The 18,999-nt window shown below is 51.6% G+C and overlaps 2 protein-coding genes across 15 annotated transcripts in view; one reads left to right on the forward strand and one right to left on the reverse strand.

The window, feature by feature from the left end:
* Positions 1 to 9,901, forward strand: part of DENND1A (DENN domain containing 1A) — a 154,054-nt gene extending 144,153 nt beyond the window's left edge. For 5 of the 8 annotated variants that reach the window (XM_019008418.2, XM_033518416.1, XM_033518417.1 and 2 more), the window contains 3 exons: positions 2,963 to 3,091; positions 5,335 to 5,590; positions 6,436 to 9,901. In XM_019008418.2, the coding sequence (XP_018863963.1) occupies positions 2,963 to 3,091; positions 5,335 to 5,590; positions 6,436 to 7,737 (1,687 nt within the window). In that variant the 3' untranslated portion in view covers positions 7,738 to 9,901. The remainder of the gene's footprint in view (positions 1 to 2,962; positions 3,092 to 5,334; positions 5,591 to 6,435) is intronic. The other 3 variants (XM_033518419.1, XM_033518420.1, XM_033518422.1) reach the window with 2 other exon arrangements.
* A 2,481-nt stretch (positions 9,902 to 12,382) lies between these two features.
* The window catches only part of CRB2 (crumbs cell polarity complex component 2), a 55,042-nt gene continuing 48,425 nt past the window's right edge, over positions 12,383 to 18,999 (reverse strand). For 4 of the 7 annotated variants that reach the window (XM_015644541.3, XM_015644540.2, XM_033518415.1 and 1 more), the window contains 5 exons: positions 18,617 to 18,782; positions 17,339 to 18,206; positions 16,407 to 16,523; positions 15,864 to 15,990; positions 13,186 to 13,976 (listed from right to left, as the gene is read on the reverse strand). In XM_015644541.3, the coding sequence (XP_015500027.1) occupies positions 13,749 to 13,976; positions 15,864 to 15,990; positions 16,407 to 16,523; positions 17,339 to 18,206; positions 18,617 to 18,782 (1,506 nt within the window). In that variant the 3' untranslated portion in view covers positions 13,186 to 13,748. Of the gene's footprint in view, positions 12,944 to 13,185; positions 13,977 to 15,863; positions 15,991 to 16,406; positions 16,524 to 17,338; positions 18,207 to 18,616; positions 18,783 to 18,999 lie in introns of those variants that run through there. The other 3 variants (XM_015644539.3, XM_015644537.3, XM_019008416.2) reach the window with 3 other exon arrangements.

Below are 18,999 nucleotides of genomic sequence, written 5' to 3' on the forward strand. Positions count from 1 at the left end.
CTGGGCTGTGGGTGTTCTGGGCTGTGATTAACTCTGAGCTGTGGGTGTTCTGAGCATGCCAGCACAGCCTGGCATGCTCAGAACACGCTGAAGAGGCATCAGTGCATGGACAGCTCTTTCCAGCCACGCCAGGGTGGGGGCATACTGTGGCTCTGGCCTAAACTGAACGGTGATTTCTCCCTTGTACAGGAGTGTTTGTCCATTTTACTGTGGAATTTGGTTGCCCTCTTGTGGAGCAGATGCAGCTCTTGCAAAGGGCTGTGCTGGCCCTGCACAGAGGTTGTGGGGATTTTTAAACTAAAAGCGTTTTCTTAATATTTAATCTGATGACTCACTGCATTTAGGTGGAGGATAATTTAAGCAATTTAACATTTATGTGTGTTCCTATGGAGGTTTCTTCATGTTTGCATTCAAAAACTGCTGACATCCCAGTGTTGCTCACTGCTAACGTGTATCTTCAATTCCTGCCACTATCAGACCAGAGATAAACACAAACACAAATGGTAAACATTGTACCAATGCTGGAAATATATTGTATTTTAATTATTTTATTGGGATCTAGTTTATTGCTGCTAGTTTTAGTGAATCTTTACAGCTCAGCTGCTTTCTCAAAATACAGAATTTTCATGATGCTTCTGACAAACTTTTTTCTGTCCCCATAAGAAGTAATCTTTGTGTAAGTGTTCTGAAATGGAAACGAGAGGTGTTGTCTCTAAAAAACTCACACTGTTTTCTCTCTCTTGGATAACACTAGAGAATCAGTGAAAACACCATAAAATATATTTTCCCTTGTTTTACCTGGTAGCATTGAAGGTTAGGAAATTTATGTCTTTAGTTACATGAGTTAATTCCTTTTATGTGTGTAAAAGAAGCCCATTGTTCTGGGGATGTCTGTGCTCATTTCCCAATCAGTGTTCAGTTCTAGCTCAGGGGATGAGGAGCAGTAACTGCAAAGAGCACCCAAGGCCGTGGCTCATGGCTGGGGTTAAAGCAGTGTTTACAGGAGCTGGGGGAGCAGCCCGTGCTGGCTCAGCTCGCTGGGGCCCTGCAGCAGCCCCGGGGCTCGGCACAGGAGCTCTGGGGAGCGCCCAGGACTGGGGATGAGCTCGGCAGGGCTATGGGGATGGGACAGGCTCACGGGCACGGGAGATTCCGGCTGTAACCGGGCTCTCAGGGCCCCACCGCAGCACCTGGGGGTGGTGAAGGCTTTCCATGGCCTCGCCAAGCCGGCAGCTCTGACACCGAGTGTGCAGGATGTGCAGGGACGGATTCCAGGGTGGGTCTGTGCCGTGTTCATGTGGAAGAGTTTCCAGGTACTCCCCTCAGTCCCAAACCTCCTATCTCATAGCGGCGACAAAAAGCCCGTGCATCCAAGTCCCGCATTCTCTGCATTTTACTGGCTAAGAGGGACAGAGTCTTTAATTCCATAAAGCTCTTGTGTAGCTGTTCTTTAAAAAACTATGTCGATAAAAAATAATTCTTCCTCAAATCTGCAGAATCTTTTTTAGGAGATTAATGATAAGTCCACACACCCCTTTGCCCCATAATCTCAATATTCAGGAAAGAGCAATGCCATAATAAAATATACGAATTTAATTTTCTTATAACCAGAACATCCTTTAAAATTATTACAGAATTCTCCTTACTAATTCCCATATCCTGCGAGACTCCCATTTTCTGTATACATGTTTTTTTATCTCAACTACATTTAGATGTCAATTAAATTTGAAATATCTACATTTGTCAGCATTTCATTTTTGGCCAGCGTGATGTGCCGCTGATTTGTCCGTGCATCCTGACACATGAATAAAGCTCCCGAGATGCAGATCTTCCTCATTAAATGGAGCCCCCGCTCCGCGCTGCTGCCGGCGCCGTGGAGCGCGTCCCGTCCGTGCAGCGCCGGGGCTGCCCCGGGGAGCGGCTGCGGCTCTGCCGGAGCCGGGGCTGCCCCGGGGAGCGGCTGCGACTCTGCTGGAGCTGGGGAGCGGCTGCGACTCTGCTGGAGCTGGGGAGCGGCTGCGGCTCTGCTGGAGCTGGGGCTGCCCCGGGGAGCGGCTGCGGCTCTGCCGGAGCCGGGGCTGCCCCGGGGAGCGGCTGCGGCTCTGCCGGAGCCGGGCACGGAGCAGCGCCGGGGCTGCCCCGGGGTTTACCGGAGCGGCCGGCGGCGCTGGCAGCTCCGGGCGCTGCAGTGGCCCCACCTCCTTCCCCTGGATACCTGTTACAGAAGGAGAGGGGAAGGAAAACAGTGCGCTGGCTTTAACTGGAATAATGCAGACTGTGATTTACCACCATTGGCTGCGGCCGCTGCCACCTGTTAGAGACTTTTTATTAATTAGCTCTGACCTGACTGTGAGCAAACATTCATTGGCAGTGGCAGTTCGGGCCCTCTTGGGCTGTTGGTTGCAGCATCCAACTTCTCTTTTCCTCACCTGATCTTTAAGAACTGATCCTCAGTTAACCACTGAGGAGAGGAACATACACACCTTACTTGGCAAACTGCATTTCATACCAGTCCTTGGACAGCTTAGGTTTTATTCTAGAGTGAAGCAGTTTCAAATGTGAAAAATAGATACAAGTAGGAACCAGTGCCCTGGAGTCAGCTCTCTTGTGCATTAGACTAAATGTCTGGAAAGCAGGGAAGGAGATCTAATGTTTGTCAGAGCTCAGAGAGCCTGAGCAGAGCTGTCTGAAGAACAGAGATGTGCCCAGCTCTGTTGGGGATGTGGTGGGGAAAGGGGGTTTCTGTATTGTCCCCTGCACTGTGGTGTGGCTGCAGTCCCTGCCCTTGGCAGAGGGGTTGTGTTCTGTGCCTGGCAGCAGAGCTCAGCGTTCCCTGCCGAGCTCTCTGCTGTGCAGTCAGTCGGGGGCAGGGTGATCTGGGGCTCTGCAGCTCCTGGTTTCTCTCCTCAGGAGCTGTCACTGTGACCACTTGATAACTTCCTTTTCTCTTCCTGTTCCCCAGCCTCGTAAAGCCCATGCGACACTATACAGTCTTCCTCTCTGAGGACTCCTCTGATGATGAGTTTCAGCAGGAAGAGGATCCTGTCTCTGGCTTCTCTGAAAACTTTTTCTTCTCTGCTCCTTTCGAATGGTCTATCCTTTACACTTTTGCTGTGTTCATGCCAGCTTCAAACAGCGGGGTTTGCATTGCTCAAGGCACCTGCTCCTGTACTGGGATTTTGGAAATGCTCCTGGGGTCTCTGTACAGTGCTTGATGAATCACCAACATTTCTCCTGCTTGTTTGTCTTGATGTTGAGCAGCATGAAAAAGCATCCTTCTGCATGAAACACTGCAGCAACACATGGGCTTCCATTGACTCGAGCTCTGCAGGATGTCACCCTTCCATTTGTCCTTTGTTCCAACATGCTGCTTGTGCTCCTGTCCAAACCTTTCACCATTCATTCTTGTGTGGTGCTACTGTGCTTTGGGTTGTCCTGTGAGCCTCGTTCCAGTGCAGTTATCAGCCTTTCCAGTGTCACCTGTTTGATCCCAGCCTCTCTGGTCTGTCAGGTATCACATCCCTGCAGATGTCCTCTGAGGGCATTGGGTATAATCTGACAGTTAAACAAGAAGCAGGAAGTTTGTTTGGTCTGTTTCTCTCCAGCTTTTGAATTTGTAACTTGTATATTCCCAAACCTCTGTACCTCAGTCTTGAAAGGCTGTGTTGAGCAGCTGGGGCAGAACCACTCATGGATGCTGTGGCTGGAGGGCTCTGTCCCTGCCCAGGGTGCCTGTGGTAGGGGAAGGAGCAGGGCCTGCCCAGGATGCCCATGTGAGGTGAGGGAAGCCCTGCCAGCTGTGGGTTCAGCTGCACTGAATCCCTCTTGCTGCCTATTTGAATATCCCAATCCTGGCAGGGAGCTCTGAGCTGAGCCCTCACTGAATGGCAGCAGAGGATTTGTTATTTCCTACCCTCGCCTGCTTGAGGATTTCTAGAGGATGAAAGGGATATAAATTGCATAGAGTTGCACTCATTCTTTTAACAAATACAGTCACTGGTTTGACCAGAACCTGTAGGAAGAGGGGCCAGGGTACTGTGAGCTGCTGCTTCAGAAATCCACATGATGCCACATCCAGGCAGTTCAGGAGGATGATGCCCATCACAGCTGGGTCAGACCAGGCTGGAGAAGGAGGCTGCCAGTGGGACAGAGAGCTCTGCGGTTGCTAAAATCCATTGTGTGCTGCAGACACAGGTTTGGGGGCTGACAGGGAAGAGATCTGACTGCAGGCAGGTGGGATGGGGAGGATCAGTAGGAAAGGGCCAGGAAATGTTCCCACACTGTGTTTAGGGTGGAGAAGACCAGTTTCGTTTGCAGAAATCCCTTGGGGGTTTGCAGTGTGGCCCAGAGTGATGTGAGGCTGAAGACAGAGGTTTGTGAGCTCTCTGCCCTGAGGCCATGAGCTGTCACTGTCTGCCCTGTACCTGCAGCGTCCCTGTCCTGGTGCAGGCTCAGTGCCTGCTCTGTGTGTGCTGGGGAGGGAAACAAGCTCTGGGCTCTCTGAATTTGCATGATATAGATGTATTATGATAAAATATGGAAAGGGGAGGAGGGTTCTTCCATAGGATGTACTTTTGCAGGTCTCACAAATATTTTCTTATAATTGAAAGCTTGTTTAAATGCCACAGTACAACTGGCTGCCAGTCAAGTGCCAATCCCCACAGCCACGTGTGGCACTTGCTGTTATTAATTGGATGCACATCGTGCTGCTGTTCTCTGTACACACACCAAAATGCAAATGTACTGCTTCAGTTTTTTGCTGAGGTATGTGCTAGAGAAGCATCCTGCTAACTCAGCCTCGGCTGGTAATGTAAAGGAGGTGTCTCCATAATGGATTGTGGTGTTTCTTGATAAGATGACACCAATGAGATCATTGGAAGCCGCACAGTGTTCCCAATTATTGCAGGAAAACACTGAGTTATGTTGTGTGCTGAGTTAGCTCGAAGCCCAAGGATGTCAGAGCCTGCAAACATGGGGTGCAGAGGCCATGCCCAGCCTGAGGGAAGCCCAGACAGTCAGCATGGGGAGCTGGTAGCCCATTATCCCTGCTTCAAGAGCTCCCTCCTCAGCCTGGCTGGGCCTGCATGAGCACAGCTTTCCTCTGAGCACTTCCCACTCTGCTCTTGCCCTTCTGAGCTCCCTCGGGTGCCAGGTCTCCTCTGCATGTCCCCCTGCCCTCGGGCACTGCTCCCAGCCTGCTCTGCACAGAGCTCTCTGAGCTGTATTTGCCATTGGGGAGCTCTTTGTAACTTATCCAGCTCCTTAGGAAATCATGTTCAAAACAAAGAATTAGAAATATGGTGATTTGCAATGTGGTTTTTGGTTCTGTGCCAGGCCGCAGCCGTACCGGGCCCTGAAGGAGTCGGACAGTGCCGATGGAGAGGACGCGGGCAGCCCGGAGAAGGCAAGAGAGCCGCTGCCCCCGAGCCCTCTGCTCTCCAGCAAGGCCTCAGAAGTCAACCTCCTGGAAGATATCTTCCCCAACTTGGAAGTGGAAGCCCAGCCCCAGCCCCTCAGCCAGGCCAAGAGCCTGGAGGACCTTCGGACGCCCAAGGAGGAGGCGGAGCAGCGCTGCTCCTTTGAATACCAGGTCAGGGGTTTCCTGTGCCCTGGGGGCAGCACAGAACTCATTCTGAGGAACCTTTTCATGTTATTGTGTAGATCCTACTAATAACCATCATCATCATCATTGTCATCTCTTTTCCAGGGATTTATGTGTTTCAAAATTAATTTCTGAATTAAGGAATGGCTTAAATGGGACTCGGTTATAAGTAACTGTTTCCTCTGAAACCTTTGCTTCTGAAGGAGGGAATATTTGCCCTATTCCTCAGAATCTGATTGTCCAGTGGCTGTCACACACAGTTATCTTTGAACTTGATGGCCAGCAGTGAGAATGAAGAATGAACGGTTGGTAATTTTCAGGTTCCCTCCAAACTTTTTTTTTCTTTTAATCTGGCTATTTTGGTCTAAGCATCATTTGCACAATCCCCCTCTGAAGAAACTGGATTGTCTGTGAAGGAACACAGCTCAGAAAGTGTTAAACTAAAGCAGACTCCAAGTTATCCATTTGACATTAAAGAAGCAAATGTCATTTCTACCTTATTATAATATTGATTTTAGTGTTACATTCAGATATTTCATTTGTCAGCTTATTCCACGCAGCAATTAAGGCTTCTCAGTTTATGTGCCTTGGACACAGGTGTGTGCTTCTTATTGGGCTGGGACAGATGCACAACAAATCCCAGCTGAAAAACCCCGTGGAGGCAAAGCTGCAGAATCCTGGCTGGTTCCTGACTGTCCTTCCTGGGCACACGCTCTTGTCCCTCTGCACTGTTGGCAGCCAGATCCTCTTCCCTCACAGCAGCCTGAACTCACATCCTGCTCTGTGTTGTGACGGCATCACTAAGAGTTAGTGTTTGTTCTGCTCTCTTGCAGAGAATGGATCTTGGTGTGTCTGAGAGGAACAGGATTGTGCCAAGCATGAAGCTGTCCCACGCTTACAACAAGCTGTGGAGTATGGGCCACGATGATATGGCTATTCCCACCAAATATTCCCAAAGCTCGCCCGAAAGACCCTTGGCTGCCCTGGGTAACGTGGCCCCCATCACCAGGAGACCCCAGAGCAGAGACAGTGGTCTGGCTCCTGCAGAAAAGGAGGAATCTAGTCCTGCCATTCAAGGGAACATCACCATTCCTAGGCCACAGGGAAGAAAAACACCAGAACTGGGCATCGTGCCACCACCACCAGCACCCAGAGCTTCCAAGCACCAGGCTGCAGCTGGGTCAGCAGAAATCCTCACCCCTCACGGGCGCAGCCACTTGGTTCCAGATCTCATCCCAGAGCCCTTTGGGGCTGGGAATGTGTCCTTGGACGCCGAAGTGCAGCAGTGTGTAAATTCCTCCTCTCGCCCGTCGCAGCTGCTGTGTGGCGCTGCCGGCGCTGCTGAGATGCTGCAGCCGGTGCGGGTGAAGACGGAAGGAGCAGGTAACGAGAGCGAGCTCCTGCTGAGCCTGCTGGACCCGCTGAGAACCACGGGCTGGCCGGGCTCGGCTCTGCCAGGCTCGGCCCCGCTGGGCTCGGCCCCCGCGCCCACCTTGGGTGCCCTGCCAAGCGACTTTGTGCCTCCTCCAGCTGCACCATTTGCCCAGCCCCTTGGCTATGCTGCCCCAGCTCCACCGCCTTTTCTACAGCCCTCCCCGAATCCCTTCACCCAGACACTGCCAGGAGCCCTCCCCGTGTCCCTGGTCAGACCCCCGAGGGGCTCCTTCACCCCCTCCTTAGGTCACGCATACAGCTCCAGCTTCATAACCCCCACTGCCGGCTTCTACACACCACAGAGACCTCAGTCCCACATGGCCACACTGTCCATGCCAAACCTGTTCAGCCAGGCTCCAGCTGTGCCAGCAGCTGGCTCCTTGCTCCTGCAGACCCACAGCCCTTCTCCCACCAGCTCTCTCCAGCCAGTGTGTCTGGGTGGTCCCTCCAAACCCCGAACGTTACAGGTGGGCCAGCCCAGCACAAAGGTAGATCCCAAACAAGCCCTGGCTCTCCTGGCCAGTGAACCCCCTCTGGTCCCTGCCAGGCCAGCCAAGGGCTTGGAGTCGTTGTTACTGTCCTCAAAATCTGAGGAGACAAAAGATCCATTTGAAGATCTGTTAAAAAAGAGCAAGCAGGATGTGTCACCCACACCAGGTAAGGTGGAGCAGCTCAGAAAGCGATGGGAAACCTTTGAGTGACACACCCCATGGCCTTGGTGTCCTTTTGGAAGTGACAGAAGGAATTTTTGGTTTTTTTGAGCCAGCATAAAACCAAGCATTTCTTTTAAGGAAGGCTGAGCCAGGATCACTGCAGGACCATCACTGAGCTGCACCTCAGCACGAGAGCTTTTTGCCCACAGATCAGAGTCCCCCATTGTCCCAGTCCCTGACACTGCTCCCTCACTCCCTGCCACCAAACCCTGGGATTCCTGCACTGACCAAAGCGTGAGGGGAGGTGGGGTGGGTTGGGATTTCCACACACAGCTTTTCAGGCAGCACTACTGATGCACAAGTTACTCCCTCCCTGTATTTTCAGTCCTTGGCACAGCTGGAGCGTGACACAGCCCACTCTGCTGAGGTTCGTTCCTGCCACTGGCAATACACACACAGATACAAGGTTTTGTTTCCACATGCAAAGCGCAGCAAACCAGCCTGACTTGTGGGCTGCACTGAACTGATCATCAGTCTCTGTTTGTGCTCCTTGCACCCCAGCCACTCCCGGAGCTGTGCTGTCAGAGGGACTTTGGTGGCACTTTTGGCTCCCCCCGTGAACACCGACAGCCAGGGCAGAGTTGTCACAGGCCTGGAAACCACAGCACAGAGCAGCTGCTCAGGGATTGGTCCTGCATCTCTGTTGGGAAACTGGAAACACCAGCAATTGTTTTCATTTTTTTGACTTTGTTTTTGTTAAATACATCAGAAAATAGAGGCCATAAAGAGTATCCTAGTTCTTATATATGTGTATCTTAATATTATCTATCAATATTATAAATTGCAGTATATGAATGGAATGTAACAATATCTTACTTGATTATTACAAACAAAAAAAGAGAAAAATTTTGGGGTATCAATGTTCCCAGCTCCTGAGTGCAGGTGAAGGCTGGTGTGCTGAGGGGCTGAGGGCAGGGCATGGCCAGGAAGGGGGATCTGGGCTCTGTGGCCTCGCTGGAGCCTCGGGCTGGCCCTGTCTGGCCCGCGAGGAGCATGGGGGACGCTCAGCTGGGTGTTCTGAGCCCCCTCTCTGTGTTCTCCAGACATTTCACACGAGCCTCAGCATCCCCCAGGACAGCTGCTGTCTCTGATCATTTCTGTTTCACTTCAGTGGTGCTTTTTTGGTTTGTTTTGTATCGGGGCACACTCTGGTGTAAAACCTGTCACTCTCGCAGAGGGAATCACATCACCATTGAGCCTTTGATAAAGGAAATCATCTTGGACACATGGGGAAATTCTTGTAAAGCTTTATCTGATTTCCAATGTATCTATTTTATTCATGTTATCTTGGAAGTTTTCTTACTCTGGGGAATGGGAATGGCTGTCTCTGTGTTCGAGGCTGGGCAGTACAAAAGAAAAGTAATATCTGAAATGCTGCCGGTTTTGGGAAGACCACAGTATTCCAGGAATATTCTGTTTCTGTACAGTGCTGTTCCTCTGACAAGCCATTCACTTGGATTTGTATTTTCTTTTTGTGTTGAAAGACAGATGGGTTTAGTATTGAATAGTAAAATATTTAAAGTCTAAGATACCAGGTCCATTTTATTTGATACAGTTCACAGTAAGAATGTTATATATAATTCAGTCTGGCATTGCAGAGTCCTTTGCTATGAGCTGGATATGAACGGGCACTGGACAATCCAGCCTGTGCCAAGCTGGGCTCCACAGGCCCTGTTTAAACTCAGTAATGTCACACAGTGATCAGACAGCCCATCACAGTGCTTTAAACCACTCAGGAAATTCTGTCCCACTGCAGTTCATTTCCATCTCTGGTTACTTTGCCCATATTATAGATCATTTGCTAAGTGAGTTTTGGGGCACTGAGGTGTATTAACACACACTTATTCACCCTCGACTTTATTTAGCACCTCTGAGATGCTGGAGGACAAGGAATTTGTGACTTCCCTCACTTCTGGAGAGGGTTTGTAAGCAGGAGACTTTTCTAGGGGTTTATTGTAACGTAGGAATTGAACTATGCCCAGGACAGCATTTAGGGATGTTTTTTGTCTTATTTAAACTCAGGAATGCCTGACATGATTCATTCCTGATAGTGCCAGGTGTCAACAGTTTGCTTGCCAGCTCTGGTGTGGCACTAGAAGGCATTTGGATGTTTTTATTAATCCAGTATAAAAACTGTTCCTGGTCTTACTCATCAGTGACTTTATACTTGACTTTGTCCATGTTCCTGTACCCGCCCTATGTTTGATACCACTCTGCTTATTTACAGCTGCTTCCTGCTATAAGAAATGTTTATTTTAAAAACTAACAGACAAGAAAAACCTTTTCAAAGTTTGTGGTGCATCTGCTGCTGCACAGGAGGTGAAACCACTTCTGTATCTTGTTCACCCTGGGTGGAGCCTTCAGTTCACTGCACATGGACAGTGCAGTCATTGGACACAGAGTCCCTTTTTCCCACATTCCAGTCTCTTTCCAACCCATAAAGTCAGGGATTAAGGGTAAAATGCAGCTCAGTGAGGTGAACAGAGAGCAGAGGTGTTTCCTCAGCTCTGTCCTGCTGCTGGACAAAGCTCTGCACCCTGGCCTGTGCTCAGGGCTCTGGGCTGTGACAAATCATCACCAAATGAATCCTTTAACTGTGAAGAGCCTTCGAGGTTTGCAGCTGTGCAGGGGCTGTGGCACAGACCATGATCAGCCATCCAGACAGCAAGGTGTTCTTGGGGAAAAACATGCACAAGTCAACAACCAGCTTTGTTTTTAACCAAATTTTATTGTAAATTTCTTTTGAAGGACATTCTAATTATTTACAAATTATAAAATTTACAATTAAAAAAGAAATCAGGATCATGATCATTAACTACAGCAAGTCCAGTTTTGTGAAAAAATATATTCAAAAATTAAATATCAAAAGAAAGTTAAGTTCATTATTGAAAAAACAAAAACAACCACCTTCCATAAATTATTTTGCAGAAATGCAAAATGCACTGACAGAGTTTTTAAACACCTTTGCTAATACTGGCTTTGGGTGCTTGGAACGCAGTCCCGAGGAGCTGCTGCCGGGGCACGGCCGGACCTGCCGGGGGCTCCAGGGATTTGGATCTTGCAGGAAGTGCAGGAGGAGCTCGGGGAGCTCTGGGAACACGGCCTGGTGTTCAGCACCCCAGGGCTGGAGGAATGGGGGCTCTTCCAGATGCTGCTGCAGCCTCAGTTCTGTACAGTGTAAACACCAATGGGGAGTGGAGCGAAAAAGCAGCAGCAGGACCTGCCCTGGGGTGCTGGGGTGGAGGTGGCAGAGCCCCCCGAGCCCCCAGGAGGTTTTTGCACCCCCTGGGCTGCAGGAAACCACAGGGGCTTTGCCTGGCAGCACAGGGGCCCCCAGGCCTGTGCCCAGCCCTGCTCCTGCCAGGAGCCCCCAGCGTATGGCAGGCCCAGCTCTGCTGCAGAGCCACAGGAAAGCCCTGCTGGCACAAGGGCACCGGGCAGTGCCACTGGCTCTGTTCCCAAAGTGTGCCAGAGCTCCCCAAGAGCAGCAAACCAGTGCCAGGAACAGCACCAGCAGTCACTGCTGCTGAACAGGAAAGTAGCCACGGGCTCCCACCTGCAGCCAGGGCCTCTCTGGCACTGCCAGCTCCAGCTGCCTCCCCCACAGCCAGCTGGGATCACACCTTCCACTCTTCTCCACTAGCAGAGGGAAAGTGATCTGAAATGTTGTCTCCCACTCCTTTGTCTTTTTCTATTTTCTAAAATTTTCATTCTTCTCTCAGCAGCTGCCTGCTGCAGAGACCTGTTCTTACACACACTGTTCTTAAATGGACACATGTGAACAGTAGTTCCATGCCCCTCCCTTTGCTTGAAATTACAGAAACATTTACAGCTACAGTAGAAAAAAAATAAATCCAAAAGCAGACCAGAATAAAGCATTTTCCTGCGGCAATGAGCTACAGCAGGCAGGTTCCCACCCTGATTTTTAATAGTATTTTGGAGATTAAAAAGCTGAGAGTTCTAAAATATTCCTCATTGATAATTGTAGTGATTATCCTGAAACACTAATGGCTTTAGACCTTACCTGGCCTGCTGTGCTGCATTTCCTTCCACAGCCTCTGCCACATTAGGCTAAAGAGGAAACAGCACATTCCACAGCTAAAACAGTAACACAGAAGTGAAGCCACAAAATCAAACCTCTTTTTAGTGCAGTGGAAAGCAGATGCTGTGTCACTTACACCAACCCTGGTTTGGGTTAAAGGATTAGTTAACTAAATTCCACTCTTCCGCACCAGCAAGCCCAAACCTGGCAGTCCAGAGGTCACTTCTAGAACTCTCCATTCTCCCCTCCTCACCCCAGCAAGTACCACCTGATGCTCAGCCCCTGGCTCTCACAAGGGTCAGCTCCAAGGCCCTGCTCAGGGAGTGGCAGAGCCGGATCAAACAACATGGAAACATCCTCCTTTCACAAAGGTTAAACTGGAACTGGCACCTAAACTGGATCAGAAAGGCACTTAAAATATTCCTGTGGTTTGGGCTGGTCTCAGGGAAAGCTCCAGCAGCCACGTCCAGCACAGCCCAGTGAGGCCATACCAGCTCTGGCCCAGCTGGAAGGGCAGCAGCAGCTCTGGGAAGGATTTCCCACCACTCACTCACCTGGCTTAGCCTTGCAGAGGAGCCACAGGCACGTGTCTTCTTGAAAAAACCTTATTATTCACATTATTTCTGAATACGGTGGTTTAATTCCCATTCGCTGGGCCTGCCTCAGGGTGGTTTTCCTGTTGCCTGCAGGAGCAGGGGCCCAGCCGGCTCTGGCTATGACACAGCCCCATCTTCTGTCCGTGTCCCCCCTGTGCCACAGCCACTGCTCCCTCCCCTCCTCCCCAGGTCCTCCGCAGTGGGGATTTCCTCCCGGGCAGTTTGTAGGAACGCTTTGTGGATGAGCTGCAGGGGCAGGGCCAGCGGGCGGTGCCGGGGCCGTGCAGCAGCCCAGGCCCCCCCGGGCAGCGCCTGCGGCCGCTCCGCGCCTGACCCGGCCTCAGATCAGCCGCTCGGTCGGGGGCATCTTGATCACGTTCCACATCTCCACTCGGGCCCCGTCCTTCTCCTGCCGGCTCGGGCTGTAGGTTCCCTGAGTTGCTCTCCTCCTCTTCATGGCAATCGCCGTGGCTACGAGCACGGCGAGGAGCAGGGCAGCCCCCGCAGCCCCGACTGCTCCCACCACGGAGGAGTGGCTGAGGTGCGCCCACACTCGCTGCTGCGGCAGAACAGGGAGTTACCGAGCAGGGCAGGAGCTCCCCCCAGCTGTCCCCTCCCTGCCCCGCGGAGCCCAGGGAATGCCCAGGGGGCTGGGGACCCTTTTCCTGCTCCCCTCTCCCCTCCCTGCACACCCAAAGTTCAGCATCTGGCAACTCTGCCCAAAGCCCCGGAGTGCCGCCTGCCCCTTCCCTGCACGGTACCCGTGGGAATGTCTAACAGCACCACGCCATTCAACACTGATTTTTACAAGGGTTTTGATCATTCCTGACAATTCCCTGTAACGCAGGGCTGTCACAGGGAGGTCACAGCTGCTGTTGCTGTTGAGGACTCTGAAAACCTCACACACCTGAGCTGAGAGTTTGAATGTTTTTCAGCTGTTGACAGAACCAGAGCAGAATATACAAACCAGCCACGACCTTCCCCAGCTCCTGAGCGGGACTCGGGGAGCTGAGCCTGCACAGGTGCCTCGGGTCACCCTGCCTCGGAAAGTAGAATTAATGTGCCTCTCCTGCCTGGGAGGGGACTGGAGCCGGAGCCACTTGAGCTCCTGCTGAGATGAGCGCCGGCCGGTCCGGGGCAGGGCAGGAGGGAGGGCGGAGGCTCCCTTGGAGCCCCTGGAGCGCAGCAGCGCCGGGCCCGGCTCGGGCGGCGCTCTCGGCCCCGCTGCCCGTGCTGGACGTCCTTGTCTTCGTGCCCAGGCCTTGGGGGAACTGGGATGGGGTGGATCTGCCGCTGCCAAGGCTGGGAGAGCCCAAGGTCCGGGCAGACCCTGCAGGTGCAGGTCCTGGGCACGGCAGGGCCTAGATCAGGCGCTCTTCGGGTGGCACTTTTAGGACACTGTCCATCTCCAGCCGAGCTCCTGCCACCTCCTGCTGGCTCGGGCTGTAGGTCCCCTCGGACTGGCGCCTCTTCCTTGCCGTGAGAACCATGAATATGAGACCAATACTGAGGAGCAGCACAGAGCCACAGGCTACAGGGACAGCTACTTCAATTAGTGGGGAGGGGAAGAGAGCACCTGGAGTCCCTTTCTGTAAAAGAAATTAACGGAGAAACAATGAAACTCCAGTGGTTACAGTAACTGCAATAACTGACCTAAATGGTCAGATTAGAGGGAAAAAAGTTTTTAGAAAAGCAAAAAAAAAAAAGCACTTTTTCACGGCAAGGCAGCCCCTTAAGATGTAAATGCCAGTTTACTCAGCATCTACAGTGGGAGTCTTTAAAGGTGCCTTCTTACCAATATCAGACTCAAATTACACAGGTGGCACTGGCAAAGTTGCACCAATGTTGACCAATTTTGTAAAAAAAAAAATAATAAAAAAATTAAAAAAACCACCAACTTTAAAGTTAATGCAGAGTAATGTGAATTTTCAGTAACCCCAAAGAATTTCCCCAAACAGGGGAATGATACTAAAAAAAAGTTCAATGATGCCTGTAATGGTGAAGCAGAGAATTGATTAAGCTGTTAAACTGTGAAACAGAATTGCAGAACTTGTGGCAGGAAGGGGAAGGTGTTGAAGAGGTCAGGACATGCATGGAAGATGGAGATGATAAAAAACCCAAGTACTGAGAAGAGAAATGAGAATTCCCTAGATTCTGGTGGAATCAAGGATGGAATGGAAGACAACAACATAAACAACTGTGGAACTTTTGTCATGAAACAAAGCTTTAAAATTACAATAAGCTTTAAAATACTTCTTGTTGCTAACAATGGTATCAGCCATCTTACAGCTAAAACCAAAATAATTCAGGCTGGATTATTTACAGTTTTTGGATGCCATTCAGTCTGTGCTCATGTCACAGAGCAAAGAAAGAACATCTCCAGGGGATCTGGAAGTCCTTCTGCCCTTTTCAAACACCTGAAGTCCAGGTGCATTCCCTGAGCCCGTCCAAGCCCGAGCGCCGTGCGGGGTTAGTTCCAGACCATGCAGGTTAGTCCAGCACCACAAGGGCCCAGCAGGGCAGCCCCTGGAGCTGCTGCTGGGGGAGGAGAGAGCAAAGGCAGCTCAGCTGAGCTCCAGCTGTCCCTGGTGGCACCGAGCACCATCCCCAGCACCTCTCTGCCCCACCAAGGGCCTGGCTGCACAGGAGGGAAAGGAAAGAGTGAAGAAAAGCAAGGGGAGGGTGATGAAAATGAATACAGGGAATCCACAAAAAGTGTCCTGGGGCAGAGGAGATAGAGATGCCTGAAGGAGTCTGTGCATGCAATCTGGAAATGTCAGGGTGACCTTGGCACGTGCATTAGAGCCCTGGGTAACAGCAACAGCAGCAAACCCCGCCTGGCACACAGCCCTTTCCATGCAGGATGGGTTAGTACATTCCCAGGTTACCCAACAAGCTGCCTGTCCATGCAACAGCTTCCCAGAGAAAGCAGGGGATGGATCCCATCTCCCCCCAGGAAGGATCCCAGCCCCACCCCAAACACTTGGATTATGCACACGGGGACAGCTCAGCTGGGCCGGGGTAGCGGCAGCTCAGGGACAGGACTCGGCTGTTTCACACACACCTGAACCACACTGGCCTGACTTTATCCAACCTCCCTTCTCCAAACATCCATTTCTACTCAGATGATCTTTAGAGAGGGAAGGTGTTTAGTAACTCTTATCCAAGATAAAACACCAAATTCCACTCTCCAGGAACCTGGGTCAAATGCAGGAGTTGGATTACTGTCTAAAGAGTTGTGAAATCTATGGAAATGTGCAGAGACAGCCCCAAAAGCCATATGGCAGCACATGCAGATACTGAGGAGCATTTCCTGCAGTTGTTTATATGCTGGAGATCAATAAGCAGCAGCACTGCAGAGAAAAAACCATTTAGGATTGCCCAGGTGTGCTTTAGGCAGGACAGGAGCAGGAAGAGCCCCAGCAGAGCCCAGAGGCCCCTGGTGAGAGCGGAGGGACGGGCAGGGCAGTGCTTACGTTGATGTCGCAGCGCTCGCCGGTGTAGCTGGCGCTGCACACGCACTCGTATCTGTTCTCAGAGTCCTGGCACGTGCCCCCGTTCTGGCACGGGTTCGGCTCACACTCGTTTATGTTGATTTGACAGCTGGAAAGGAAGTGTGTTGGAATTGTCATATATATTCTTGTGCCATAGAACACAAGATCATCCAGTCAAAAAAAACCTCTTTTGTTTGAAAAGCACCCATTGCAGCTTCTCCAGTACTTTCCCCAGAGTCAAGCAACATGAAATTCTCCCCTGTTCACACCAACCCTCTTGTGATTTCTATGGGACTGAGGCCAGCACAGGTAGTGTGCTTGAAAAGACTTGGAAGAAGTTCTCACTGCAAAAAACTGGTGTTGGCAGCTGGATGATCTGAAGCCTCCCTCTGCTCCAAGCAACAGCTCGTGTTCCCATTAGGAGCAGCTGCCTGGCACAAGGACATGGAGGAGGGTGAAGCAGTGGCCCTGCTCTGCCACCACTGAGATCAGGACTGCAGCACTGGAACCCAAAGCAGCACTTACTTCCTCCCAGTGAAGCCAGGCCTGCAGGAGCAGTTGGCTCCCCAGCTCTCCGTGATGCAGCGACCACCGTTCAGGCAGGTGAAGTTCTTGCCACACTGCTGAGGGGGGAACGGCCACCTGGGGACAGCAAGGGACAGCCTTTAGAGCACTCAGGTTTTGGGGAAGGGCAGAGTGGTCTGGGGCTGGCAAGGGTCATAAACACAGTCATTGGAAGGAGTCATAGGAAGGAGTTTGACACAAGTGAAAAAGGGAATCATCTCAGAAATCAAGAGTATTCCTTGGATCATGCCCAGGGAACAGACAGGAGCTCTGTCACTACTCAGACTTTTCCCAGACAGGCCTGTTCTTGCTAATGAAAATATAGGCAGGGACAGGACAGTGCTGGAATGGTACAGCCAGGCCCCAGGAAGGATAATGCCAGTACCAGGTAACAGTCTGCACCAGAATGCAGCAGGAACAACAGGAAAATCATCCTGGATAGATAACTGACCATGTAAGTGTTTAACTCCATGTTCCATTTGAACTGGCACAAGATGTTTTGTTTAAATCAGCATAGGAATATGGCAGAGGGGAATCAAGTCACAGAGAAGGATGGATGTCTTGAGGAGTGCTAGAGGCAAATGACAAAAGGCCATAGTATGTGCCCTTCAAACAGCTCTGAAATGAGATAAGCCACATCAAAAGGAAGGATCCTTCTCCTGTACAAGGCTGAGCCCCTGGCAGTGAGGGTTTGGACACAGCCAGCACCTTCAGAGCTTCCAGTAAGACACTGCTGCACTTCACAGCCCTCAGCCCCCAGTGCCTCCCTGTCACAGCAGAATTTAGGTTCTTTACCTACGAGATGCTTGCAAATGAAAAATGTTCCCAAAGTAAAAGTCCCTTTTATCTGGAGGCTCCTGTGCCCCCTGTAGCAAGGCAGGCCCAGCACTTACTCGCAGCGAGGTCCGGAGTACTGAGGGGGGCATTTGCAGGAGTATCCGTAGACGCCGTCGACGCAGGTGGCTCCGTTCAGGCACTGGTGCCGCACGCAGTCGTCCACGTTGATGTCGCACCTCTTCCCGATGAAGCCCCGGAAGCACTCGCACTGGAAATCTGCCACGGCATCCACGCAGTCCCCGTGGACGCAGGGGCTGGGCTGGCAGTCGTCGATGTTGGCCTCGCAGCGCTGCCCCGCCCAGCCCGCGCTGCAGCCGCAGCGGAAGGAGTTGAACAGATCCTCGCAGGTGCCGGCGTTGAGGCAGGGGCCGGAGGCGCACACGTCGGCCCCGGAGCAGCCCAGCCGGACGCTGCCCGGGCCGGCCCGCTGGAACTGCTCGGGCTGAGGGTACGGCCGGTGGGCCGGGAAGGGCAGGAAGATCCCCCCGATCTGCACCCGGCCCAGGCAGCCGGTGAAATTCTCGGCCAGAACGACCAACGCGTCTTTCTTGAGGAAGTCCAAGTTGCCGGCGCTGCCCTGCAGAGTCGCGTTCGCTGAGCCGTCCAAGCGGAGCAGCCACCGGGAAGAGAGCGCGGCCGGCTCCTCCATGGACACGGAGACGCTGTGCCAGGCCCCGTCTGCAACAGGCTGCGGGCTCAGGAAGCTGACACCCTCGATGCTGTTCCCACTCCTGATGTCAACAAGCAGGGAGGAATTCTTAATGGCTACCTGGAGGGAATCCACCTCTTCCACAGCCTGAAGCAAAACGGCATCTTCATCTCTGGTTCTGAAGTCCACGTGGAGGCTGCTCAGAGTTCTGGTCACAGATGTGTTGGCGGTAAATTCTATGGCAGCATGACCATTAAATGTTGCATTAGCCAGACCTATAAATAAAGGAGGAGAGCATGAGGGATTTCAAAGACAGTTGGTGCCCGGTTTGAGCCAGTCCAATGCACACCCCTGGCAGATTCTCTCCCTAAGAACCCCTAAGCTTAGCATGAGCAGGATTACAGGCGAGCTGCTGGCAGCCTTAAAGCTCTTCCTGTTTACAAGTGCACCTCCTGTAATAATATCCAGCTCTTAGGCAGCAATTTTTACTGCTCAGCTGTGCTCTGTCACACCTGGGGCAAGCCCACAGAGCCCATGCTGCCTGCAGCAGTGTGTACCTGGCACCACTCCGTGTCCTTGCAGCATGTGTTTGCATTGCTGTCAACAGCACAAACTGGAAATATCCCTGGAATAGACAAGGAATGGGGGGATTTTCCCAACACACAAGCAGGAGAACAGAACTTACACACATATCCTGCCACAACATCTATGCAGGTGGTGGCTTCAGGACATGGGTCACTTTCACACCAGACTTTCTCTTCACAAAATTTCCCAGTGAAATTTGCTGGACAGCTGCAATGGAAATCATTCCAAGTGACAATGCATCTGCCACCATTCTGACATGGCTCAGACTGAAAAACAAAACAGGGGAATTTAGGGGCAGAGTAATTCATCTTGAGGTCTAAGAGAGTTTGGTAGAACTGCGACAATGAAGATGAGCACAAGCCACATTTGAATCAAGAGAGGAGGGAAATGAACAGTGACTCAAGAGCAGTGAGGGAAGGCCAAGGCTCTCTGTACAAGAGATTCCTGAGCCCCTGCTCCCTCCTGTGCACAGCACTGACCAAC

The sequence above is a fragment of the Parus major genome, chromosome 17 (genome assembly GCF_001522545.3).
Source record: "Parus major isolate Abel chromosome 17, Parus_major1.1, whole genome shotgun sequence".
NCBI classification, from domain to species: domain Eukaryota; kingdom Metazoa; phylum Chordata; class Aves; order Passeriformes; family Paridae; genus Parus; species Parus major.